Below are 23677 nucleotides of genomic sequence, written 5' to 3'. Positions count from 1 at the left end.
TAATTGTGGGAACTGTCACTGGGAGTGTTCAAGTGTTTAGTGCATGCGTCCGATGCCAGTCAAAGTGTGCTAAAACACTGCAAACTATATTGTTCCTCCTCATTTAATACACCTGATTCAACTCCTCAACTCGCCTAAGTGGTAGAGCCTTTGTGACTTAAGCTCCAGTGGAAAACGATTTTTCACAAGACGTGTTTCTTGATTTTGGTCCAGTCGTGTCACTACTTGTGTAAATGTGCAAACATGGGCTCTTTAATTACAGACATAATCCACACCAGCGCCAGACATAGTATAGATTGTTCAAACACAAATATGACCAATCAACCAGGAAACGATAGAACCTAAGCCAAATATCTGAAAACAGCAAGAGCCGGAGTAGATACTTACTTCCTGTGAAGGCGATCCACCGTGCATACTTTGTGGCTTCTCTGCGCCAGTGTGACGCTACCAACAGGCCGCAGGTGACCGTGAGGGAGATGATGCCCATGATGATGAAGAAGAGCGTGGTGACCCACTCGGGAGGCAACCGAGGAGGGATGCAGGTTCTGTCCCGCCCGTGGATGGTCTGACACTGCCTCACCAAACCCACAGTCAGCGCACCTGAAGCGGAAGCGGAAAGGATTTAGATAGATAATAGAACCACATATGTAGAGATGATTTTTTCAAATGAAAAAGGAATAAAAAAAATTAAAAAAAGAAGTTTCTTCTATACTGAACTTCTTAGCCCATGTTTCTGTATCTGCCTCCAATCTTCACACAATCTTCTGTACTAACAGTTCTTCCCACAATAGCAGCACCCACTGAGCACTGCAAAGCATAGCGCAGGTTTACAGCATGTTACAATCCTCATGACTAACACGGAGCTTCCAGATGTTGATCCAGCACAATCTCCCCAAAGTGTACGGGCTGGCATCTCCTCTCAGTCACTGAGTCAAAGGGCGAAAGGCTCTGGAAGAGCTAAGGCACAGAAAACATGTGGCATAGGGAAGCGCTTGATCATAAGCATTCTTTCAAGTGAACGTAGACCCGAGGCAATGAAAGCAAAGGGAGATGGAGTTTGTGACTTGATCATTCACAAGGCCCCAGGAGACAAGAGACCTCAAAGTGTCGCTACACACACACACACACACACACAGACACACACACACAGACACACAGACACACAGAATCATTTCAAATGAGAAGCTTGAAAGCTCCACCACTTGCTCATTAGAAGCTCGTCTTCTCAACCTACGGGCCAACAAAATGTCACAGAAGACTTAGAAGACAGGGAGCAGACACAGACGCCTTAAAAACAATGGCCATGTATTAGATCTCGCTGAAATCCTGTGGTATGATGAAACCCCAGTGTTTCAGACTCTTTTCAAGCTACTCCAGCATTATTAGCAAGCCTACCAACACCCAAGGAGTTAGACAGTGACTACACACTACAGGATTACAGGGAATAGCTACTGTTTTTAAATGTAATGGGCATCAAAGTTTGCTAAGACAATCTGAACAGTAGCACCATACAACACAAACTACACATAAAAAGCCTCAGAGACCGCCTCCCCCCCCCCCCCCAGGAAACGAAGGTCACAGGTAGGCTGACCTCTCTCTGTGGTTTCTAAGCTTAAGACAAACACACACAGTATAGAACTGACTCTCATGTTTGTTGCACCACACAGGGACAGCCTTTTACATTGCGTACTGGCCTTAGCTTTCCTTATTTTTTCCCCCTAGACAGTCGGCTCTACTTAATCAGCTAGTCAGCGAGTTGGGTTACTCAATATTTTCAACACACCACCTTCAAGAACTGACGAACTGACTGTTCACGTGCTGCCTGATATGCATCTCTCACCCTCTGACCCTCACCCTTTAAAGTTATGGCTGATCCACCATATCAAACGTAGCTGCTTTAATAGCTGTACCGATCATCAGCAAAGCGGGCACCCTTATATTCCGGGCCAAAAAAAATCATTCAAGAAAATAAGGTGCTTTTATTAAAAAAAAAAAAAAAAAAAAAAAAAAAGTTTAATGTATTATGCAAGACACTTTGTGCCGTTACTTAAAATAACTAAGCACTTGAATGCAGTATTCTCAGGAAATGGAAAAGGGTTCGGTCCTTATTCGTTCGTTTGTTGACTTTGTCCTTATATCAAACTGCAGCCCCACAAAGATTAGCACTCCAAAAAATTATATAACAGCTTCACAAAGTTAGTCCTTTAAGAAAGATGGTATCGGAGCTGCGCGCATGCTGGTGCTGTCCTGACAGGACTCAGAGAGCTACTGTAGCCCTTTTAGATCACAGTGAGATTTCCTCATTGTTAAAGTCGCATCACATGAGCGTTCAACAGGAACTGTCTAGTGAATCACATTGGAGGAAACTGCTGCTATTTGGCAAATTCATTAAGTAATCTTCAAGTCTGCATCCTCAGGCGGTCAGCTAGCTAGTATCTCCAGAGTTTTAAAGCTTGAGGTTGATCATGCTGTTGCCATTAAACTGGACTTTCAAACACAGTATAGCTGGGGTGGGGTCCTGACACCCCAGAAAAACCTGTCTCTAACATATTTAAACATAAAAACGTAATAAATAGAAATACACTATTGCTATTAAAAAGTCTAAAATTAAAATCTGGTGAAGCACATCAACTGCGGATGATTAGAACATTTGGAGGAGCCGGTCTTATCATCTTAAACCTCAGACATTTGGTTTCGGTTTGCTCTGTTGACGTGAGTGGTATCCCCATGGGGTTCAAACAGCTCTCTGAGGCCTTCAGGAAAAAAAGGTTATAGATGTATACAAGTCTGGAAAGGGGGTTAAAAAGATCTCTGAGCACTGATAAATCAGCTGTTCCACTGTCTGAAAAAAAAATCAATAAATAAAAAAAAAACGTGGAGAACATTTTAAACAACTGCCAACATGGCCAGGTTAGGTCATCCTAGCAAGTTCAGCCCAAGAACAGCAAGAAGCGTATGAAATACATAGTCTCCAACAATCCCAAAATGTCCCCACAGGACCTACAGGTAGCTCTAGCCACAGCATAATGTTTTTAAAGAGTGTGTAAGCTGAAAAAACAAGGTCACAAGGTTTCCTCACGATGAGTGCAGATATGCAGTACTACACCCTGAGGGCCTGGGGGTTTTATAATGTACATCAGGAGAGGTGCCGGAGCTACTGTAAAAACCCCACAAAGCTGCCAGACAATTCAGCGAGGGGTGTGGAGGTGGAGAGGTGCGCACAGACACAAACAGACATACACAGCATGGAAGAACAGGGGAAATCCTGCTCTCCTCTACAACACCCTAAACCACAGCCAGCTTAGCAGCTCCGTCCTTCCTGCACTTCACAGGGTCTGGGAGTAGGGGCAGGCGAGATGGCAAAAACATAAATATTCTTTTTGAGGACTGATATGCTGGAATAGACAAAGAAAAAAGAAAGAAAGAAAGTTATGGCTGATCCACCATATCAAACGTAACTGTTTTAATAGTTGTACTGATCATCAGCAAAGCGGACACCCTTATATTCCGGGGCAAACAAAATCATTCAAAAGTGTCATGTGTCTTAAGAAAGAAAGAGAGAGAGAAAGAAAAAGAAAGAAAAAAAGAGAAAGAAAGAGAAAGAAAGAAAGAAAGAGAGAGAAAGAGAAAGAAAGAGAAAGAAAGAGAGAGAAAGAAAGAGAAAGAAAGAAAGAAAGAGAGAGAAAGAGAAAGAAAGAGAGAGAAAGAGAAAGAAAGAAAGAAAGAAAGAGAGAGAAAGAGAAAGAAAGAGAAAGAAAGAAAGAAAGAAAGAGAGAGAAAGAAAGAGAGAGAAAGAAAGAAAGAAAGAGAAAGAAAGAGAAAGAAAGAAAGAAAGAGAGAGAAAGAAAGAAAAAGAAAGAAAAAAAAAAGAAAAAAAGAAAGAAAGAAAGAGAGAACATGGTTGTGTTCTCTGAATGGTTGTCTTGTGAATATGGTTGTCTTGACGAAGCTGAAGAGAGGTATGGGTCTTAAAGGATACTCTTAACTTACACAATGGATTCTTATTTTCACACACACACACACACACACACACACACACACACACACACACACACACACACACACACACACACACACACACACACACACAGTGAAACCATCATGTAACTGTACAAAAAAATAAAAATAAATACATTTAAAAAAAATCTGATCCACAGTGGTGTGTACATGTCAATACAAATCTAGAGTTCTGACCTTTAGTTTTGTTTATATTATAATTATATTAGTGGCCTTCACAGGTAACGCTTACAAGACCTTAACTAAAGAGTGAATGCAACCAGTTTCGATATTTGGTGAATAAACAGGACAAGTCTAGAGAAAATGTCTTTGAAGACTTATACTGCTATACTGCATAAATCTAATGCACAGGGGCACTAGATGATCTTAAGCTGGCCCTGTTCATTACCATAGTAGTGCCTAGTGGGTAATGTGGGTGATTCACAAGCATAGAGAGAGAAAAAGAATGAATCAGGAGGTCTGAACTGAAGTATCTGATTTTGAGAAGGATGTGAGGTTCTACCAAGCATGTGGTCAGTTTCTGTGACCTGCAGAGGCATGTTTACATTCTAACTAACTAATAATCAACACAAAATAAAAAAACAATGGCTTTAATTAGGACTGCAACAAACAAAATTATAAGTCGCTCAATTACCAAATAACTCCTATGCAGCCATCAGCTTTTAAATGTAGCTTGGGGTTGTTTTATGCATTTGCTAATTAACAATAAAGCCAATAAAGCTACATATGTGGAAAAAGCCCCTCGAACTGATGGGCCTCTTTATCAAAAAATCCCACAGTGTAGTCTGTGTAGTGTAACTCCCTATAAAGTCCAAAGATGACTGACAACTTATACATGAATAACATGTAACATGTAACCATACTACCATATAATGCCATACTGGTCTGCTAGGATCTGTGATTCAGCCTAAAAGCTTCATCCATGCATCTGAGAAGTAAGTTTTTTTTCTGTTGTTTTGAGAAAGAGCACTCCCCCATTCTTCCTCCCTCCACCCTCAACTCTCAGCTTCTGACCTCCATGCCTTCATGCTTTCCTGCAAAATTCTGAGGCATCTACAGCTATGTCGGAATTTGATAATAGGAAAGCACACCGTGTTTTGGTGGGAATAAAGAATGTAAAGGCCTTGATAAAGACTTGCGACTGCATCCTGTAAACATTTCCCTCAGAACCCTGCGCCCCCCCACCCCCCACCCCACCTCCTGCTGCTTCACAACTTCACTCAAATTCCAGCCTTACAAACAGCTGGCATGCCACAGAACACTCCCAGAGACGCAGGCTTTGAACACAAACACACACACAGAGCTTCGGATGAACGTTCTGCGGCTACACATCTGGATAAATAAACCCAAGAACATTACATCTGAAGTCAAAGCAATGGAGCGGCAACATTTTCCAGCAGCCCTGCTCGCTAGCGAGAACACCTGTTGCTGTAGAGAAGTCTCAGAAGGAGGGGGCAAAGGAAAAGAAAAAAAAAAAAAAGTCCTGATCAGCACTTCTAGCTTAATTATATAACATATATAATTTGAGAAAGAACATCCTTACACATATGATGAGGTTTATCCAGTTACGAACCACAATTACTAGACCCATGCCTTCAGTTCAGGTCACAAAGTCCAAAACTCTTTAGATTTTAGAACCATGTTTGCGCTAATGCATTTCAACACATGTTCTACATGGTAATTCTACATTTAGCACGCGTGAGGTTTCTCCAAACTGGTCCATCCCATCCACTGGACCTAAAATGTGAATGACTGATTCCTCTCTCAGTTCTAAATTGTGTTGGTGGTTAAAATGACACATTAGGCCTTCAGTTCTACTAGTGAAGCCCTAACCCAGGAAAAGGTTTGGTAAGCTGATTGGACAATTGGCATTAGGCATTCCACCAATTAAAACCTTTGGTGGTCAGTAAAACTTAAAATTGAATTGATAGTTTTATATAGTTTCACAAATTCTGTTTTCATTTTTAACTGTAACAATATGCTGCAGACTCTAATCTCTTTTATTTACCTTGTGAGAACATTGTTATTGCTGCCGGATGGGCAATAATGTCCGTTAATGATGCCTTAAGGACCCCAGATGGTGCTCTGAACACAAAGGTTCAAGACAAAGACTTGAATTAGATGTGTTTTGAAAATGTTTTGATTAATCAAACATTTTGCCAGTGTTGTGGAACTAGCTGCATCACTCGAGTGAGTTAGTTGTTGGCGAGCAGACGGGACTGAGCTGGAAACAAGCGCTGTGCTCTGGTTAAAGGCACTTCCGTTAGCAAGCAGTTTACATACAAATGGTGTTCTGCCACTTGCAGTAGCCATCTGCCAAAACAACGCACGAGAAACGCTGATCTGTAAAGCCATGAAGTGAGACAGAAAATGTGCAATGAACGTGTGAATAAGGACTGCAAACGTCCCATGAGAATCATACACACTCCATCTGTGTCCCAAGCAATGTTGTAGAATTCGAACATTCATTGTGGATTTGCCGTTCAGAGTACTTCAAATTCAGCATTGCATTTGTGTCCAGACATACTTCAATCTCATTATAGCAATCAGATTGAATTCAACCGTACCAAACACCTAAACTGGGATAAAAGTACAGATTATGATGCACTGAATCATTTCTGAATGAATCTGAAACAAAGTGAGGTCAGAGGTCTACAGAGGTCAGTGAGGTCCATTGACAAAGAACATTTTTCCCTACCCCTTCATGACTGGGTCTAATGATCTCCTCACCGGATCGCCCTCATGTTCACCGCCTGCTTTTGCTACGGCAGGAAGCGTCTTCCTGAGCATTGCTATACTCTCATTAGTGCTGGGCGAGCTGAGCTGGAGATGGAGGAAGCGCTGTGGGGATGAGTCAAGCCGCCTATGTGAACCCTTGTGGGCGGAAAGCGGAGGCTGTGTGTATGCCGCTGCAGGCTTTCGTCCATTTACCTCACCATGCAAAAACATGGACAGACATGCACACAGACATTTGTGAACCATGAATGAGAATGAGGTCTATTAAGATGCTGTATCTTAATTCCAAAAGCATACCCACAATAATGTCTAAAGCCCCCCCCCCACACACACCCCCCATCTCATCCCCCCACCCCCATGACTTAGGATTTCCTTAACAAAACCCCAGAAGACAACAATCACATGAATTGGGTGGGGCAAGTTGTCCACAGTGCGTTTTCCCCCCACCACAGCACCACTGCAAAACCTCCAGCTGACTCGCATCGTTGTAAGTAAAATCATTGCGGGTCAGTAGAAATACTTTAAAAGCACCAAGTAGGCACACAGTGAGAAAGCGATTATCGATGCACCTTGATTTTCTTTTCCTCTTTCTTGATTTTTTATCATCGCAGCCCTCTGAATCATACTCAAACAGAATCGAGAGGTTCCTAGACAGTCCCGTCCCAAATCCTAAAACTAACTTTAACCTCAACCCAAAACCTACTCCTAACCCTCATCCTAACCCTGCCTCTAACCATAACCTCAAACCAAAGCATAATCCTAACCCTGCCTCTAACCCTAACCTCAAACCAAAGCATAATCCTAACCCTGCCTCTAACCCCAACCTCAAACCAAAGCATAATCCTAACCCTCATCCTGGCCCTAATGTGAATCCTAACCTCAAACCAAAACCTTTCCCTCACCCTGGCCTTAACCCTAACTTTTACCCAAAACCTCATCTTAACCCTCATTCTGGCCCTTCAATCACTAATCCCCAATCACTAATCCAGTCAATGTCCAGTTCCAGGTATATAACAGCTGGCTGAGGATGCTGAGAGGGTCTGTTTTAGGCCTGTTAGGCCTGTAGATGCTCTCAGGTGAGAATCTACAGATCTGAACTTGGACTCTCTAAATAAAGTGAAGAACAGCTGGATTTAGTAGAAGTCTTCAGTAAAAGTCTCATGTTCAGATGTTGATCACCTACTTCCCAAAAAATGTAATCATCAAGTCATTGAATCTACAGGCTTGGTGTGAACAGCACACTGAAACTGTCCAGTGCATCGGGATCAGGACTGATGCAGAAATATCTTCAAAGGCAATTTTAATTTAATTTGATCTTTTTCCTGCAGTTATAAAAGCTCAATAAACAATAAACCTGCAGCGCTGGAGTTACAGCTGTTTAACCCAGCAGTCGTGTCCTACGCAAGTGTGTAAAACGTGAGTATGCAGCTACTATTGTATACAGCGAGCAGCATGCCACAAAAAAAAAAAAAAAAAAAAAAACCCTGTAGAAAACTTGCCAGTCGTGGTGGGTTAAAACCGAAACGATCACTGAAACATTCTGCTGCTGTGTTAAAACCACCGTTTAACTGCGCTCTCAAAACCAGGAGAAAAGAGCAGCTAGCTCACCCTACAGTAACATGAAACCAGAGGCTGAATGTCAGATACCCTCCTGCTCTGTACTGTAATGAAATTACAGCTTCTACACCCTACATGTCCAACATAAAGCCATTTATATTCAGACACTGCTTGCATAACTTCATATTTAACATTCAGTTGAGCGTTTGGGCAGAGAAGCCACAGTTCCATGACTCATGCTGTGCATTATATAGTGAAGGCAAGTGAAAAGAAGGCATCTGAAATTCAGCCACAGTTTACACTCAACTCTATAAATTAGTTATTTTAGACGAGCAATCCACAACTTCTTCCAAACGAGTACATCAGTTCAGAGGGTGAACAATGCAATGAGTCCACGCCACAGCCTGCCACAGCCTTATCCAACCTCTATACTTGTGTTGGTGTGCAATTACACCGCCAAAACACTAGTTGGCACTTGCATTTCTACACCACTGTGTTGACCGTGGTGGCTGAACCCGAGCTGTGTTATCAGATTATGGCTGCATCCCAATTGCATACCACACACTATAAGTACTATAGGGTATATATATGATATAGTAAGGGTTAATCATAACACAAAATCATAGCATTCACAGTTTTTTAACTAATAGGAAGTGATGAAGTGTTGCTATGCCAACATATGTCACTGCAGGTTCTCGAGACACAGTTGCTCCTGCATTATCCAACATTTGTTCCTAGTATTTGTTCCAGACCTGAGCAGCTCCTCCCTTCTTGTTTCACACTGCACTGTGGGAGAATATTGTCCATGGTAAGTACACTCAAAAACTGGTCCTGAGTATGTTTCTTGGATAATTGAGTATTCTCAACTTTGACACTTGACATCTATCACACCCTACATACTCAAAAATGAGTTCGTATTAGTAGCTAGTATGCAACTGGGACACACCCCATGTTTGAATAGAATAGCTGGTAAACAACAGACACTTTTATAAAAAATTTTGTAATGCATAAGGACAGATGATGCCGACTGAACCAATCACAATTGCTACGGTCTGCATAGTGACAGCGTGTAGTGACATATCTGGGGAGGTGCGCGTCAGCCTACAGTGTAGGATATGGCGTAGGGTGCAAGGCTATGCAGTACCTACGTCATGCTTATGGCATAGATTGGACACAGAAGCATAATCAGAGAGTAGAAATGAAGAATCATAACCAATATTAAAACAAGACTACAGTTACTATAGCAGTACTCCTAAACCACTACAGTTCCCACAATCCCACAACAAGGTTTCCGTGTCACACATGTACTTGCAAAAATACTGCATTTTCTCTAACAGTGTGTACCGTGTTTTTTCCATGCGACTGAGCAAGCCCAACCACGATGGTCCGGTACGAAAACACATACTATTACTCTCCCCACCACTACTTAATTAAAACTTTATTAAAATACCTTGTTTTAGTTTTCTTAAATAATCCTCAAATCCCTATCCACCAGTTAGATATCCCTGAACCCGCATGCATCTGAAATTGCTAATTTGCTGAAAGCTCTAACGCTACAATCTGTTGTGGTCAGAAAACAAAACAAGCAAATTCGAGGGGATCAATAACATCATTCAGCCGTTCACATGAGCTGACCTCATTAAAAATTCTGCAGAGCTTCTAAAACACATAGTCCCACCATTTGAAAACACCCATTTGTCTGATGCCATCCAGAATGACTTAGCTCATGTTACACCGGTAGTCCCGTCCGATGACTATAGTGAGGCTGGATGTAGTATGTAAACACTACTTAAGTCTCAAAACATACCATTAACTCCATCCAGTCTATACAGTCCATATGACTACTACGCTGCAAAAAAGACCATTTACATAAAGGCACCTGTTATGCCTCCAGCAGTTTAGCGTCGCTCATTTACACTGCAATTAATAGTGTTTCAGGCCAGACTGCTTTTTGAATGAAGAATAAAACAGGACAGCAGAACAAAGCTTGTTTATACAGTGAGTCCAAGAAGTATTTGATCCCTTGCTGATTTTCTTTGTTTGCCCACTAATAAAGACACTATCCTTCTGCACTTTTAATGGTAGATATATTCTAACATGGAGAGACAGAATATCAAGACAAAAATCCAGAATATAATTTTAAAGAATATATTTTAATTAATTTGTATTTCAATGAGGAAAATAAGTATTTGATCCCTCTTGCCAAACACACTCAATACTTAGTGGCAAAGCCTTTGTTTGCAAGCACAGCGGTGAGACGTTTGTTGTAGTTAACCACAAGTTTAGCACACACACCAGGGGGAATTTTGGCCCACTCTTCTTTGCAGATCCTCTCTAAATCATGAAGGTTGGTGGGCTGTCGCTTGGCAACTCTGACCTTCAGCTCCCTCCATAGATTTTCGATCGGATTGAGGTCTGGCGACTGGCTGGGCCACTCCATGACCTTAATGTGATTTTTCTTGAGCCAATCCTTTGTTGCCTTTGCTGTATGTTTAGGGTCGTTATCATGTTGGAAGACCCAACCACGGCCCATTTTCAGATCCCTGGCAGAGGGGAGGAGGTTGTCCCTCAGGATTGTGCGGTACATGGCTCCATCCATCTTCCCAGTGATGCGGTGAAGTAGCCCTGTACCCTTGGCAGAGAAACACCCCCAAAACATTATGCTTCCACCTCCATGCTTGACGGTGGGCACAGTGTTCTTGGGGTCATAGGCAGCATTTTTCTTCCTCCACACATGGCGGGTGGAGTTGAGGCCAAAAAGTTCAATTTTGGTCTCGTCTGACCACAAAACCTTCTCCCAATAACTTGGTTCATCTTTCAAATGATCATTGGCATACTTGAGGCGCGCCTCCACATGTGCTCTCTTCAGCAGGGGTACCTTTCGGGCACTGCAGGATGTGAATCCATTGTTGCGCAAAGTGTTGCCAATTGTTTCCTTGCAAACTGTGGTCCCAGCTGCCTTCAGGTCATTTGCTAACTCCTGCCGAGTGGTTGCAGGACGATTTCTGACTGTTCTCAGCATCATTGCCACCCCACGAGGCGAAATCTTCTTTGGAGCACCGGGCCGAGATCTGTTGATTGTCATGTTATACTCTTTAAACTTTCTGATAATTGCACCAATAGTTGTTACTTTCACATCCAACACCTTACTAATCTTTTTGTAGCCCATTCCAGCTTTGTGAAGGTCAACAATTCTGACTCTGAGGTCCTGTGACAGCTCTTTGGTTTTACCCATGTTGGAGACTTGAAATCTGTGTGATCTGTCTGATTCTGTGGACAGGTGTTTTTCACACAAGTGATTAGTGAGAACAGGTGGCTTCAGGTCAGGTAACAAGTTGATTGGGAGTGTCTAACTGGTCTGTAAAAGCCAGAACTGCTAATGAATACTAAGGGATCAAATACTTATTTCACTCCATGAAATACAAATCAATTAATATATATTCCTTAGATTTATTTTCTGGATTTTCTTTTTAATATTCTGTCTCTCCATGTAAGAATACATCTACCATTAAAAGTATAGAATGATCATGTCTTTATTAGTGGGCCAACGAAGAAAATCAGCAAGGGATCAAATACTTCTTGGACTCACTGTATATACCATTCTTAAAGGAACAGTAAGAGTTTTCTGAGGGATAAAGGGAGTCATGTTAAAACCAGTGAGGTCTTTGATTTATGGACCTCAGAATAAAAATGGAGCCACAAGAAAAACGTAGGAAAAAGGGCGCTTCTATTTTCCGAAGTGTTCCCACCTTAAGGTGCATCAAAATTGGGAATAAAATTGAATATTGCCGAGATACAAGGCTTGTGAATGTTCAATATGTTTACCCAAGTCCCTCAAAACATTCCCAGCCTGTCTGACACGAGTGCCACGGTTCAATCTGCTGGTTTTAAATCTGAAGAGGTTTGGACAGGAAATGAGAACTTGGACAACTTGCCGAGTTCAGACGGGAGTGCAAGCCCCTTGCTGTTTTCCCCTCAGAACTGTGCAAGTGTCCTTTAGGCTACATATTAGAGAGCAGCTTGAGATCAGTGGGAGGGATTGGCATTTACATGGCAGCGCTTATTTTACCGCGAACAGAAATGGCACCTTTAAAACCACTCGACAGCTCCAAAACAATCTATTACTGTACACAACCGTGCCCCTTGTAAAGTGAATACGCAGCATACAGCAGGCGGAGAGGCGTATTAATCATGCCGCTCACACAGAGTGCTACCGGGAACGAAAGGCTGGGAGGGATTTTTGTTTTCAAAATGTCACGACCACCAACTCGCGTTTTGTCCCCGTGAGATCATGGATTCTTAGTCACGGACTGAGTTTGAAGGTTTCTATTGTGTAATCTGCTGTGGTTGCTGGAGCTCTTGTCCGTGGACTGCCTTTTCTGTTCAAATGAAACAACAGGATAGGTGTACACTCTAAACAAGGGATGGGAAAGACGCTCGTGCCGCCTATTTTTAGGCTTTTAGGTTGCTGAATATTAAGTTCAATACAGTATACTGTTTTTAAAAGTCCTGACGGACCATAAAGAGACTGGGAATCTCACTTTTCTACTGATTTTGGTGAGTTTGGTAACTGAAACATTGAAGAAGAACACACTACCCAACTACAAACACACTGCTGCCAAACTCACTAAACTCACTAAATTCACTAAACCTGTGCTAAAAACACACACTTTCCAGTTACTAGAAGACACATGGCAAAATGCAAATGTGGAAGTACAGAATTCAAGTCAAGTCAGATTTATTTGTATAGCTTTTTACAACTGTTGTCGTCACAAAGCAGCTTTACATAATTAGTACTTAATAAAGGGCAGAGACAGAGAAGAAAGAAGAAATAACATGAAGGATCCAAGACCCCCCGTGAGCAAGCCAACAGCGACAGTGGCAAGGAAAAACTCCCTCAGAGCTGGAGGAAGAAACCTTGGGAGGAACCAAGACTCACAAGGGGGACCCATCCTCCTCAGGTCAGAACTATTTAAATATTAATGATAAAAATGACCAAACCAGATAGCCTGCTGCTGCCGTGGATTTCGTCATCATTTGCACTGAAACAGTAACGAAGAAACATTGCTAACACACATTGGGGGTGAGGGTTGTGAGTGTGAGGCTGGACCAGTGTGAGGTAGTTTTGAGAAGTTATGCTGTACAGGCACACAATTGTGCTCCAGCCATAAACGCAACCCATTAAATCTCGGCTACACTGTGAAAAAGGGTGCCACAAAGGGTTCTTTGAGAGATGCAAGAGAAAGACCACTTTTGCGTCCCTAAATATGAGAGTGTGAAGCGTGAGCGTGAAGAACCTTTAAAAAGGTTCCAAGAACCTTCTCACACAACCCAGAAGGATCTATTCTGGTTTAAGAGTTGCCCCTTTAAATGAACCAGAGCTTACTTACGCTCTTAAAAAGGTTCTCCAAACTAGCTCTATTAACACAAATGGTTCTTTTAAGAAGAGTGCGCTTTGGAAACCAACAGTGGTTCTTCTGGCATCAGACATAGAAAACCTACTGGCATCAAACTTTTAAGAGGTGGGCTTTCGTGCAATGTTACCTACTAACATATTACTTTTTCTATGTTAGGGTGTGTTTATACTGGTAGTGTGGTCCCCCTGGTCCAGACCAAGCACACTGTTACATTTCAGCCCTGGTTTGCTTTGCGTTCATACAGACATATTTGCAATCGAACCCAAAAGGGAGAAAAAGGTGACATATGAGGCATGTCTGACAGAAATCTGTAAGGAGATGTCTGCACGAGGCTCAAGTCTAGCTTATTATATTCACGTCATATTGGTATCAGTACTAAACCACATTTTTGATAATACACACATGCTCGCGGAACACGTTCATGGAATGATGCATGTTAAAGCTGCTCAACACAATTCGATAGTGGCTAGTTTTGAAGCACTGTGTGCAGTGTGGTAGGGTGTGGTTTGGGACACAGTCCCGCTAAACTACAGCCTCAGACAGAAGAGGTTAAAGCACAGATGCGTGAGGATGGCATGACGTCGGTGGTGCGAGCGGTCAGGGTTGATACTAGATTTATTGAGCAGGAGTGACCCCGTGGCCGTACACAGCCCGTTTGGTTAGTTTAGATGCCTTTTGTACGGATTGATAAGATAAGATAAGATAGTCCTTTATTAGTCCCGCAGTGGGGTCCCGCATTGTGTTCAAACTTCAAACTAACTGCACCAGAGTTCGTTTAGAAACAGACCGAAACCCACCTGCTCAGGTGCTCTCTGTGTGCTTGTTTGATGGGCACCAGAGTTGGAAAGGTGGTGTTCACACTTACCGTAACAGACCCTACTAACAGAGGAAACGCACTAGGGTGTGTATAAACACACTTTGTATTTATACAGGGGTTATAGGCTATACCATAGCCTAGCCTGCCACATAAATAACAATGCTGTTCATTTTTTAATTAGTGTGAGACTTCAGTTAAAGAGAGCAAGATCACATGTTTATTATTACAGGTGTCACCAATATGAAAACTGTGGGCTGGCAGCATTACGTTTCATGAATATATGTGCCAATGCATTTTATGCAGACAGAGGAGCATAAATATATATAAATATATATATTTCTTAGGGGTCACAAATGCAGTAAAAGGATTCAAATACAGCCAGTAAAGTGAAGCAGCACAGAGCTGCATAAGTGTTGGGCTTTTCTGCCAAATAATTGTTTAGAATTACAGGTAAAAACTCAACATCTGCCTAACAATGAAGATTTGCATGTCAGCATGTCACCCCCACCCTCCCTACAAAGTGTCCCCAAAATGTAAGCTGAGTCTGAACAGCTTCCAGCAAGAGAATTAGCAAATATTTTATTGGCTAATATCTCAGGTCACCCCTTCTCTTTATTCTTTGTTTGGTCACTGTATCACCATTTGGATGCCCCTGTGAGTCCACCCGGGGTCCACTTTCACAAAGCTGCATGTCATTTTATGGTGGCTACCTAGCTACAGTAGGCCTACTATCATTTCACAAATGCTAAGAGATGAGGTCTACCTGCATTAGCAATGGATAAAGTAAGAGAAAAGTGCAACTTGGGCTCAATCAAAGTTCAACCACTGCCAAGTCACATTTCTTTAGTAATACAGGGATTTCTAATATGTGCAATCAAGAAAGCTGACAGCTCCTTTAAAAGAGGCATAACAAGGGGTGTAATAAATCTGCACTCTGGCCTAGTCCTAAAAGCTGTGTTGAAGGTGTGCGTGAGAACAATCATTGTGATACATCTATGGTTTACGAGTTGCGTCAACCTCACAGGCAGAGGCAACAGAGCCCTGTTTGAAAGCCACTACACACTTAGACAACAAGACGGCTGATGAAACTAACGAAGGAAATGAGGTTAGAGATGCACTCTCTGATACGAAACTTTCTGAGGTTGTAAAAGCCTGAAAGACAATAGGCCATTTAGGCTCTGGTTTTAACTGAGAGTTATACGCATGTTAGATCCTCTGCCTACAGTCAGGTGACCGTGTGATGCTTCACAGCTTCTGCTTCACACTATTCAAAGAACTGGAGGGGAGGGGAAAGCAGCCGCAGCGAAAGAATCGCCTACTCATTGCAGAGGTCATGTGCAAACGTTGGGCAAAACAGTAAACGTAGGTAACGTTTGTAACGCCATAGGCGCTTTAGTGCTGACTAAAAACACCGGATTGGTGGAAGACACAGCAGAAATGACCACAGGCTCCAGTGCAGAAGTACCATACTGCAACACTGTGCTGGAAAACAGCACTGTAGTGACTGGAAGCAAGAGTTTGCTTTGGCCAGTGATCATTTTGTTCCACCTTAAGAAGTGATACCTGCGTTCCACCTTCAAAAAAAACGTCAAATATATATACTTAATAATATTTGCAGCTTTTTTAACTGGACATGTGGTCTCTACATAGCAATAGATTTTTGCAGAATTTGTTAAAAAGGAAAAAAGGAATAAAGAGGTAATGCACTACTAAGACCAAACCAACCACATGGGGTAACAACAACCGCTTGGCAACACCTGAGACATCACAGCAACCACCTTAACCACACTACATAAACTGCCAAGCTAGCGAGCCCTAAGCGGCACCATAGCAACCACCTGAAATGCTATAGTATCCGCCTTGCAACACTACAGCACCCATCTAGCAACCACTAAGCAATACCACATCTACTGCCTGGAATCCCAAAGTGACCACTTGGCTTTCCATAGCAACTGCCTGCTAACATCTTAGCAAGTACCTGGCTAACACATAGTAACAACATATCAACACCACCACAGCAACTGCCTGGAATACCAAAGCAACCAAGTACCAACAACATAGCAGCCACATGACACCACTACACCAACCACATAGCAAAACCCTAGCATGCACCTGGAATACCATAGCAACCACATACCAACCACATAGCAAAGACCCAGCAAAAATGGTTTACTCCTACTGACAAATGTGTGTCTTTTTTTTTTTGCATTCCATCAAACAGCACTTTCTCAGCCAAACTGTTCAGCTCTGTGTAATCTATGTATTTACAAATGTGTTTTTTTTGTGGGCTCCTCAAATGCAAGGATCCACTCTTCCTTGTATCCATTCAGTCCCCAGGCCATCACAACCATGACAATTAGGTTTCACACCAAAACGAAACGGCATGCAGACACATGGCCTACATAAGCTATAACAGAGAAAAAGGCCCCAACAAGACCTACATTGTCCTCCCTGAAACTCGCTTTCAACTAAATAAGCATTAAGCATTAGGCTCGTTACTCGTTACACCCCGCGATACAGGCAGCCCAGCATTCTGTCACTCGACCCGACCGGGCCTACGTGGCCATCGAACGCACTATTCTCGAGCGTGTAGTAATTTGGAATTTACCTACAGCCTCTAGAGGTCCAGAAATAAGCAGAATTAAAATAACTAAAAGGTCAGCTTAAAATAGCTCAACCCACAGCCTCCAGAGGTAAAGCCAGTCGGCACAAAATTACTTTCTATAAAATGACGTTTGCCGTCTCCGGAGAGAGCGGTCTAAATTTGTTTCATCCTGGTCGTCGGCAGGAAGGGCAGAGTCACAGACGCTTCACTGTCCGCAGCAGGCAGAGGAAGGAAAAAAGGTGACAATGGTTTACATGAGGCTCATTTACTAAAGAATTTCCTTCAGAGACGATACTCAACACGAACCGGTCGTGTGAACCGTCACTCTAAACTGTAACGTGGTGTACGAGAGGGGTGCAGATTTGCTCTTAAAAAAAAAAAAGGGACCGGGTAAAAGGGAGGGTAGGGGGCCGTTGGTAGGCCACAGCTTGCATCCGTGGGTTTATACAGGAAACAAGATGAACCAGAACGACCATCGACCAGTGTTTTATATGACAATATTAAATCCCAAAAGTAATATGTGGAGTGTATTTTCTGATACATACTTAGTAAAGATATTCAGTTTAAGCTAATGATATTTCCCATTGCCTACCTGTGAAAGGCTTATTTTAATCTGTCAGATGTAAGTATATCAAAATGCAAAATGCCCCAATAAGGAAGAATGTACCCTCCAAAATGAAACTAATAAGTGAGAGGGGCATGTCCTCCCCATCCACACCATATATACGTGCCAGTGAAACAGGGGCATGATGCCCATTTTCTTTAAGAAATGCTCACGTCTACTCCCTCTAAATATTTCACAATATTAATAACAGCATTACGTTGCTAAAAGAACACACTATACATCTGACATGCTTGTCCTGATTGGTCCATTTCTTCTGTTCCTTCTTTTAACCTGAAACCAAAGGGAAACATGCACATTAATGCAGATGCTAATCAGCCAACTACTCATCCAAAACAGCCAGTAAGTGATGCATGTGGCAGATAACTGTCAAAGACAAACCACTCTGCATAGAAAACATCATCATTTTAACAGCATTATATCCCTGATCATTTTCATAATCTTTCACATAATCTCAAATTAAAAACAGAAAAGCTGTTAACCCTCCGACGTCTGTGATCGTGTTGACGTGCCAAATTTGAGGTTTCTCAGTGTTTCTATTAATATCTGTGATAATACAACGGCACAGAAATACGATTCCTGAATCTGCAGAGCCCGCCCTTTTGATTGCGCAGCATTGCGAGATCATACGTGACTTATATCCGGAGTTACAAGGCTATAAAGGAAGGTCGAGACACTCTTCTTTGGCTCTAGCCGTGTCTAACTGGTGAATTCACGTGTCCATCATCTGCCGCTCATCTGTAATGTCTGGATTCATGTGTCCTTCTATGGTTTTGTGTGAAACTGACCAAGGGACACTCAGAAACTTGTCTTCTGTCTCTCACCACTTTTATCATACTTTTGTGAAGCTAAGACTCTGATAAACCCATTTCAAGCACGAAAACAATTCTGAGCTAGAGCTGGGCGATATGGAAAATATTTATATCACGATATTTAAAGACTTTTTTTTTTTTTTTTTTACAATATACATCATTTAGCACAATGTCTACATGACAAAACAAGTGCACTAACAGTGTACATTTTTTTAAGAACTGACGATATCCACAATACACAGCATTGTGTGTACCATAACAAAATTTAGCTTAAAATATAGCTTAAAATATTTAGATAAAATATTGCCATATTGCCCAGCTCTATTCTGAACATTTTGGAATAATACATGTGGGCTTTATTTAATATGCAAGGGCCTGTAAAGGAAAATTCAAGAAGATATGCAAAAATGATAAAAACGCCCTTAGACCCCAGAGGGTCAATATCACAATACATGGGTATAGATTATATTTATATAAATATAAGGACTGGCAAGGACTGGCAACACATGGTTCCTTATCTTGTCCCTATCGACAGGATGATTAGCAAATAGGCCAAACAAAAGTTCAGGTACATAATCAGACCGTTAGGGGCAGTAGTAGCCTACAAGTTTGACACCTTGGTACCGAAGAGCGCTGGTTTGCTCCCCTGGACAGGCAGGAAGTAGTGTCCTTTAACAACATTCACAGCTCAGGTTCCCTTGAGCAAAAAATCTTAGCCCTGAACGCTCCAACAAGGCATAGTTGCAAAATCAGCTGCTTTTAAGTGTGATGTAACTTATGCTGCTTTCACTGGTCGCCGAGCAACACAGACATGAGAGTCTCACACCATTCGACTGTCAATAAATCTAAAGACCTTGACATACCCGACACGCGCGCACACACACACGCACACACACACACCGCACAGTGTCTGAAAATTATGATTCATTGTTTTTAATGAGGGTGTAAACACTGCCGTGAACATGAACAACTGTCAGAGCCGCTCAGAGTCTCACTATTACTGCAGTACATTAAGCTCCCAACGAGACCACAGAAACCACAGTCAACGACACATGGCTGTAAAGTTACGCTGCGAAAGGCAATTAACCAAAAGCCTATAAGATAAACAGACAAATATTAATGGTTTGTAACCTCAGCAAACTTCTCCAAGTCTTACTTTCAGCCTGTATCTTTAGCTGCAAAAGAGCTAAAAGTACCAGCAAGTTTGTCTTGTAGCAGTGGACCCATTATCAACCACCCATTAGTCCTGCTGCCATCGTTGTGGTTTTTCAAGAGATCAGACATGGGCAGAGAGTCTCTTAATAAACCTGAGGAGATTCAGTATGTCTCTGAATCAACAAGTCCTGCAATAAGAGCTCAGCTTCAAGCTCCTGCTTGAAAACCTGCTTGCAGTGCACCGATCCCCCTTTCTGTGACTAGTATTCAGATCATATCCTGATAAGATTGTAGCCACATGCTTTTACACTTGGTAGTCAAATGTGCCTCCGGTTAGTCCGAATTTCGGACTATGTAAATTTGCTCGCTGTGCAGCAATTATCGCTGGTGTTTTTCTTTCTCTCCAACACACATTTCACTGATGCACCTAAACTTCTGCAACAAGTGGCTCCAATGCGTCTCAGACCACCTCCTGAAGTGGTCCGAGTGATCAGATTAATATCTGGTTTAAATGCATCTTGGTGGCTTTTACACTTGCATTTTACATGGCTTGGCTTTATGCAGATAAAATCCTGATACTCAAGACACATGAAGCGACCAGGTGTAAAGAGGGTCCAAGATGGTGGGATTTTTGCCAAAACAGCCCAAAAATAAAACCCCTCCTCCACCTCTCATTTCAGTTGTAAACCGCTGATCCATAGTTTTGGCTCAGTTCTCCTTATTCGGTAGCTGCAGAAGAAGAGAGCTCTCCACCGCTGCTTTGTCACCTCAACCACGAACTATCAGGCCATCAAGTGTGAGAAATATACAAGTGCTGCGGTTCTTAATCGCGGAGTAAAGGCTGATAATTACTCAGGAACAGGCCGAGATACCAAAACACCACCATCTATACTGTCATCTATACTTTGGTTTTTGCAGAGTTAGGAATATATACAGGTGCATGTACTGTGACAAACCATAACTAGCCTTTGATAAAGCCTATTTTGACATTACACAGCTAACGTTACAGGAAATATCAGGTTAAATAAAAGAACAGGTATAAAATTTCAATATACAAAAAGAAAAAGAGTAGCATCAGCAATGTAATCATAAACCGGCCACATCCTTAAAGCCACAGAAACGGTTATCAGAAGAAGACAGGCAGATCTCAGTTCATGTTCACCTCTGATAGCAGCTCAGTGCAGGACCCAACAGCCTATTTTATATCTACAGCTTCTAGGATTCAAGTGGTTTGCTTATCCAGCATACTTATAAGCACTACTGGTAAAAGTCCTGGTAAAAAGGGATCTCTACAAATCTTTGTAAAGGTTTAGAGCTAACTGTGGTTATGGACAGCAATGTGTTATGAGATCAACAGCATGTCAGGATCAGTCCAGAACAGCTTAAAACTGCATTTTATTCACATTTACTGCATTTGAAGGCAACTAGGACAAAACATGTGATTGCTCTTGTGGCCAGTTCTGATTTCTCTGCAACAAAATATGCTGATAGTCCATTTCTAGGCTGATTTGTATTAGCCTAAATGCACTAAACACATAAGCACCAAGTCATAATCATATAAATATAAGTCCAAATTGCACTTTATACAGCTATATGGTGTAGTGGTTGGTGTGGCGCAACAGATAATACCACTACCTGCTAGTGAGCTACCACACCACGTGGGAGACTGGGGTTCGATTCCCAGTCTGGGTGACTATGCTGCGCTACACCAATAAGAGTCCTTGGGCAAGACTCCTAACACTACATTGGCCCACCTCTGTAATATGAGTTACCCTGTAAGTCGCTCTGGATAAAAGCGTCAGCTAAATGCCATAAATGTAAGTGTAAATATTCACCTAGCTACACAAGAAATTAACCAAGTAACCAATATTGGCATCGGCCCATATCAGTACATCCCAAGCTATACCGGCACCAATATCAATGCCCAAAACACACCCCTCTGATGAAACCCTGTACTGTTAGTCTAAGCAGATCTGGCCAGTAGATTTTCTCGACATTCACTGTAATCTGTAAAGGAAAAGTATCTGATATTGGCATCGCTTGCTATACCACCACCAACATCTACGCTCAAAACTGAAAGGATTTAACTCTTAAATGTTAGTGATGTTAAAGTGGTGCAATACACCTCTTAGCACCAATCTCCTGAACAGGACGAGAGCCCACCTGACCTGGCTGACCATGGCATCAACATGACATTAACATTACATATGTAACGACAAAAAAAAAAAACACACACACACACACAAAAAGAAGCAGGGTTGATGCAATCTGGATGAATTCACTAAATTGTGGTTGAACCCTTGGTGACCCACTTACAGGGCTGTCCAGCATGGCAAACAAAGCGCAGCTGTCCATCAATAGCCTGCCTCTGTTTTGAAGGCTGGCATAAATACAGAAGGGCCAACATATGGGGGTTTAAGGGCATTTTATCGGGGTGTGACCAGGCCCTAGGGGCTTTATCATGTCTTTAAATATCAGACTCACATCATGACCGTGGTGGGCACTCAAGAGCAAGATGAAGCAACGATGAAAACAAAGCCCATTCTCACTCAAGGCCTAAAGGGTCGTGACTTAATGTGGCCCTTTAGAGGGGGGCTTATACCATTAGCACAGGCCTAGTCCAACTGTTTTGGTACACAGTGTCTTCCTATCACGTGTCTAGAGAACACAATGGAAAATAAAGCTGATGAAAAGAGGGGGAAAACTGCGTATCTTTGTGGTAAGGATCAGGATAGCGTTTACATCCGGCAGGGCAAGCTTCCCACGTTAGTCTTGTGCCATAAGGATGAGCACACACTTTCCTCCATGAGGGGAAATCTCATGTTTAGGTCTGAAAACAGAGATGATGATGATGATGATGATGATGATGATGATGATCATGATCATACACGAGCTAGCTAAACAACAGCTCCGCGTATCGCGAAGAAAAACAACCACGACCCCCCAACGACTTACCTGCCGATTCGCCCGTGTTGATCCAGTCCGGATTCGCTATGCTAGCGATGGCAAAAATATCCGCAGCCAGAAAGAGGCACCCTGAAATTATGGTCAGTTTATCCATCTCAGTTCGTGTCGGGAGAGGAAAATCGTGAGAAAAATCTTCTTTGGGGAGAGGAGAGCCCTTTCCCCCTCCGCCGGTTAGTCAGGTAGCCGGAGTATTAGCAGTCCGGCTCGCCTCCCTCCGACAAAACAGACCCGAACCTGAGGCGCAACCGTCAGATCCAGTTTCGCCACATTACCGCAAGATATGGCTCCCGCGGTGACGGTCCATCTTTCTCAGCCTCAGAGAGCAGAATTACATGTTAGAAGTGTGTATTTTCGTCCGTAATCTGTCGCGAACAAAAAAGCAAACAGCTGGCGGCTAGCACAGCGGCTAGGCTAGCGCGCTACGGAGCGGCTGCTTCGGGATCCGTTGGGCGAACGGCGGGCCTGCGGCGACTTGCTGCCCAAACATCCATCCGGACGAGCGTTTGAAAGGCGGCCGTCCGACCATACGACTTGTGTGGACGACGGTTGAATATTAGAACGACTCGCCGGAGGCCGTTTCCTTACGTTCGGCGACACCGTCCAGCGAGCGGAGAGCCATCCTCCTCCTCCTCCCTCTCGCTCGGCTTATTCATGCCCCCCACCCCCCATTTTCCTCTGCTCGACTCGCATCTGCAAGAAGCGCAAAGCAGGCAGCGAGCTGTCCGTCCCGCCGTCTCTTCGAAACCGCTCGCCTCACGAACGAATCTGGCCCGGGTGGGCGCCACAACTTTCATCGGGGGTCTAAAAAAGACCCGGGTCCCCGTTTCGAGCAATAAAAGAGGCGCACCGTGAGGGGAAAACAGCGTGAGATACGATCTCCCGATGTCCTAGTCCATTCTCAGATGACATGGAGCAGCAGACTGCTCGTCACTCGTCCACACACGCTCACACACAGAACGGCCCTCCAACATC

General features: G+C 42.9%; 1 protein-coding gene across 1 annotated transcript in view; it reads right to left on the bottom strand.

The window, feature by feature from the left end:
• The window catches only part of mosmoa (modulator of smoothened a), a 31547-nt gene extending 7870 nt beyond the window's left edge, over window positions 1–23677 (bottom strand). The window contains exons 1-2 of the mRNA XM_072693435.1: window positions 22694–23677; window positions 388–600 (exon numbers count right to left, since the gene is read on the bottom strand). Coding sequence (XP_072549536.1) covers window positions 388–600; window positions 22694–22799 — 319 coding nt within the window. The 5' untranslated portion in view covers window positions 22800–23677. The remainder of the gene's footprint in view (window positions 1–387; window positions 601–22693) is intronic.

The sequence above is a fragment of the Salminus brasiliensis genome, chromosome 12 (genome assembly GCF_030463535.1).
Source record: "Salminus brasiliensis chromosome 12, fSalBra1.hap2, whole genome shotgun sequence".
NCBI lineage: Eukaryota > Metazoa > Chordata > Actinopteri > Characiformes > Bryconidae > Salminus > Salminus brasiliensis.
Note: the sequence above shows the minus strand (reverse complement) of the source record. Positions and strands in the feature narration are given on the sequence as shown.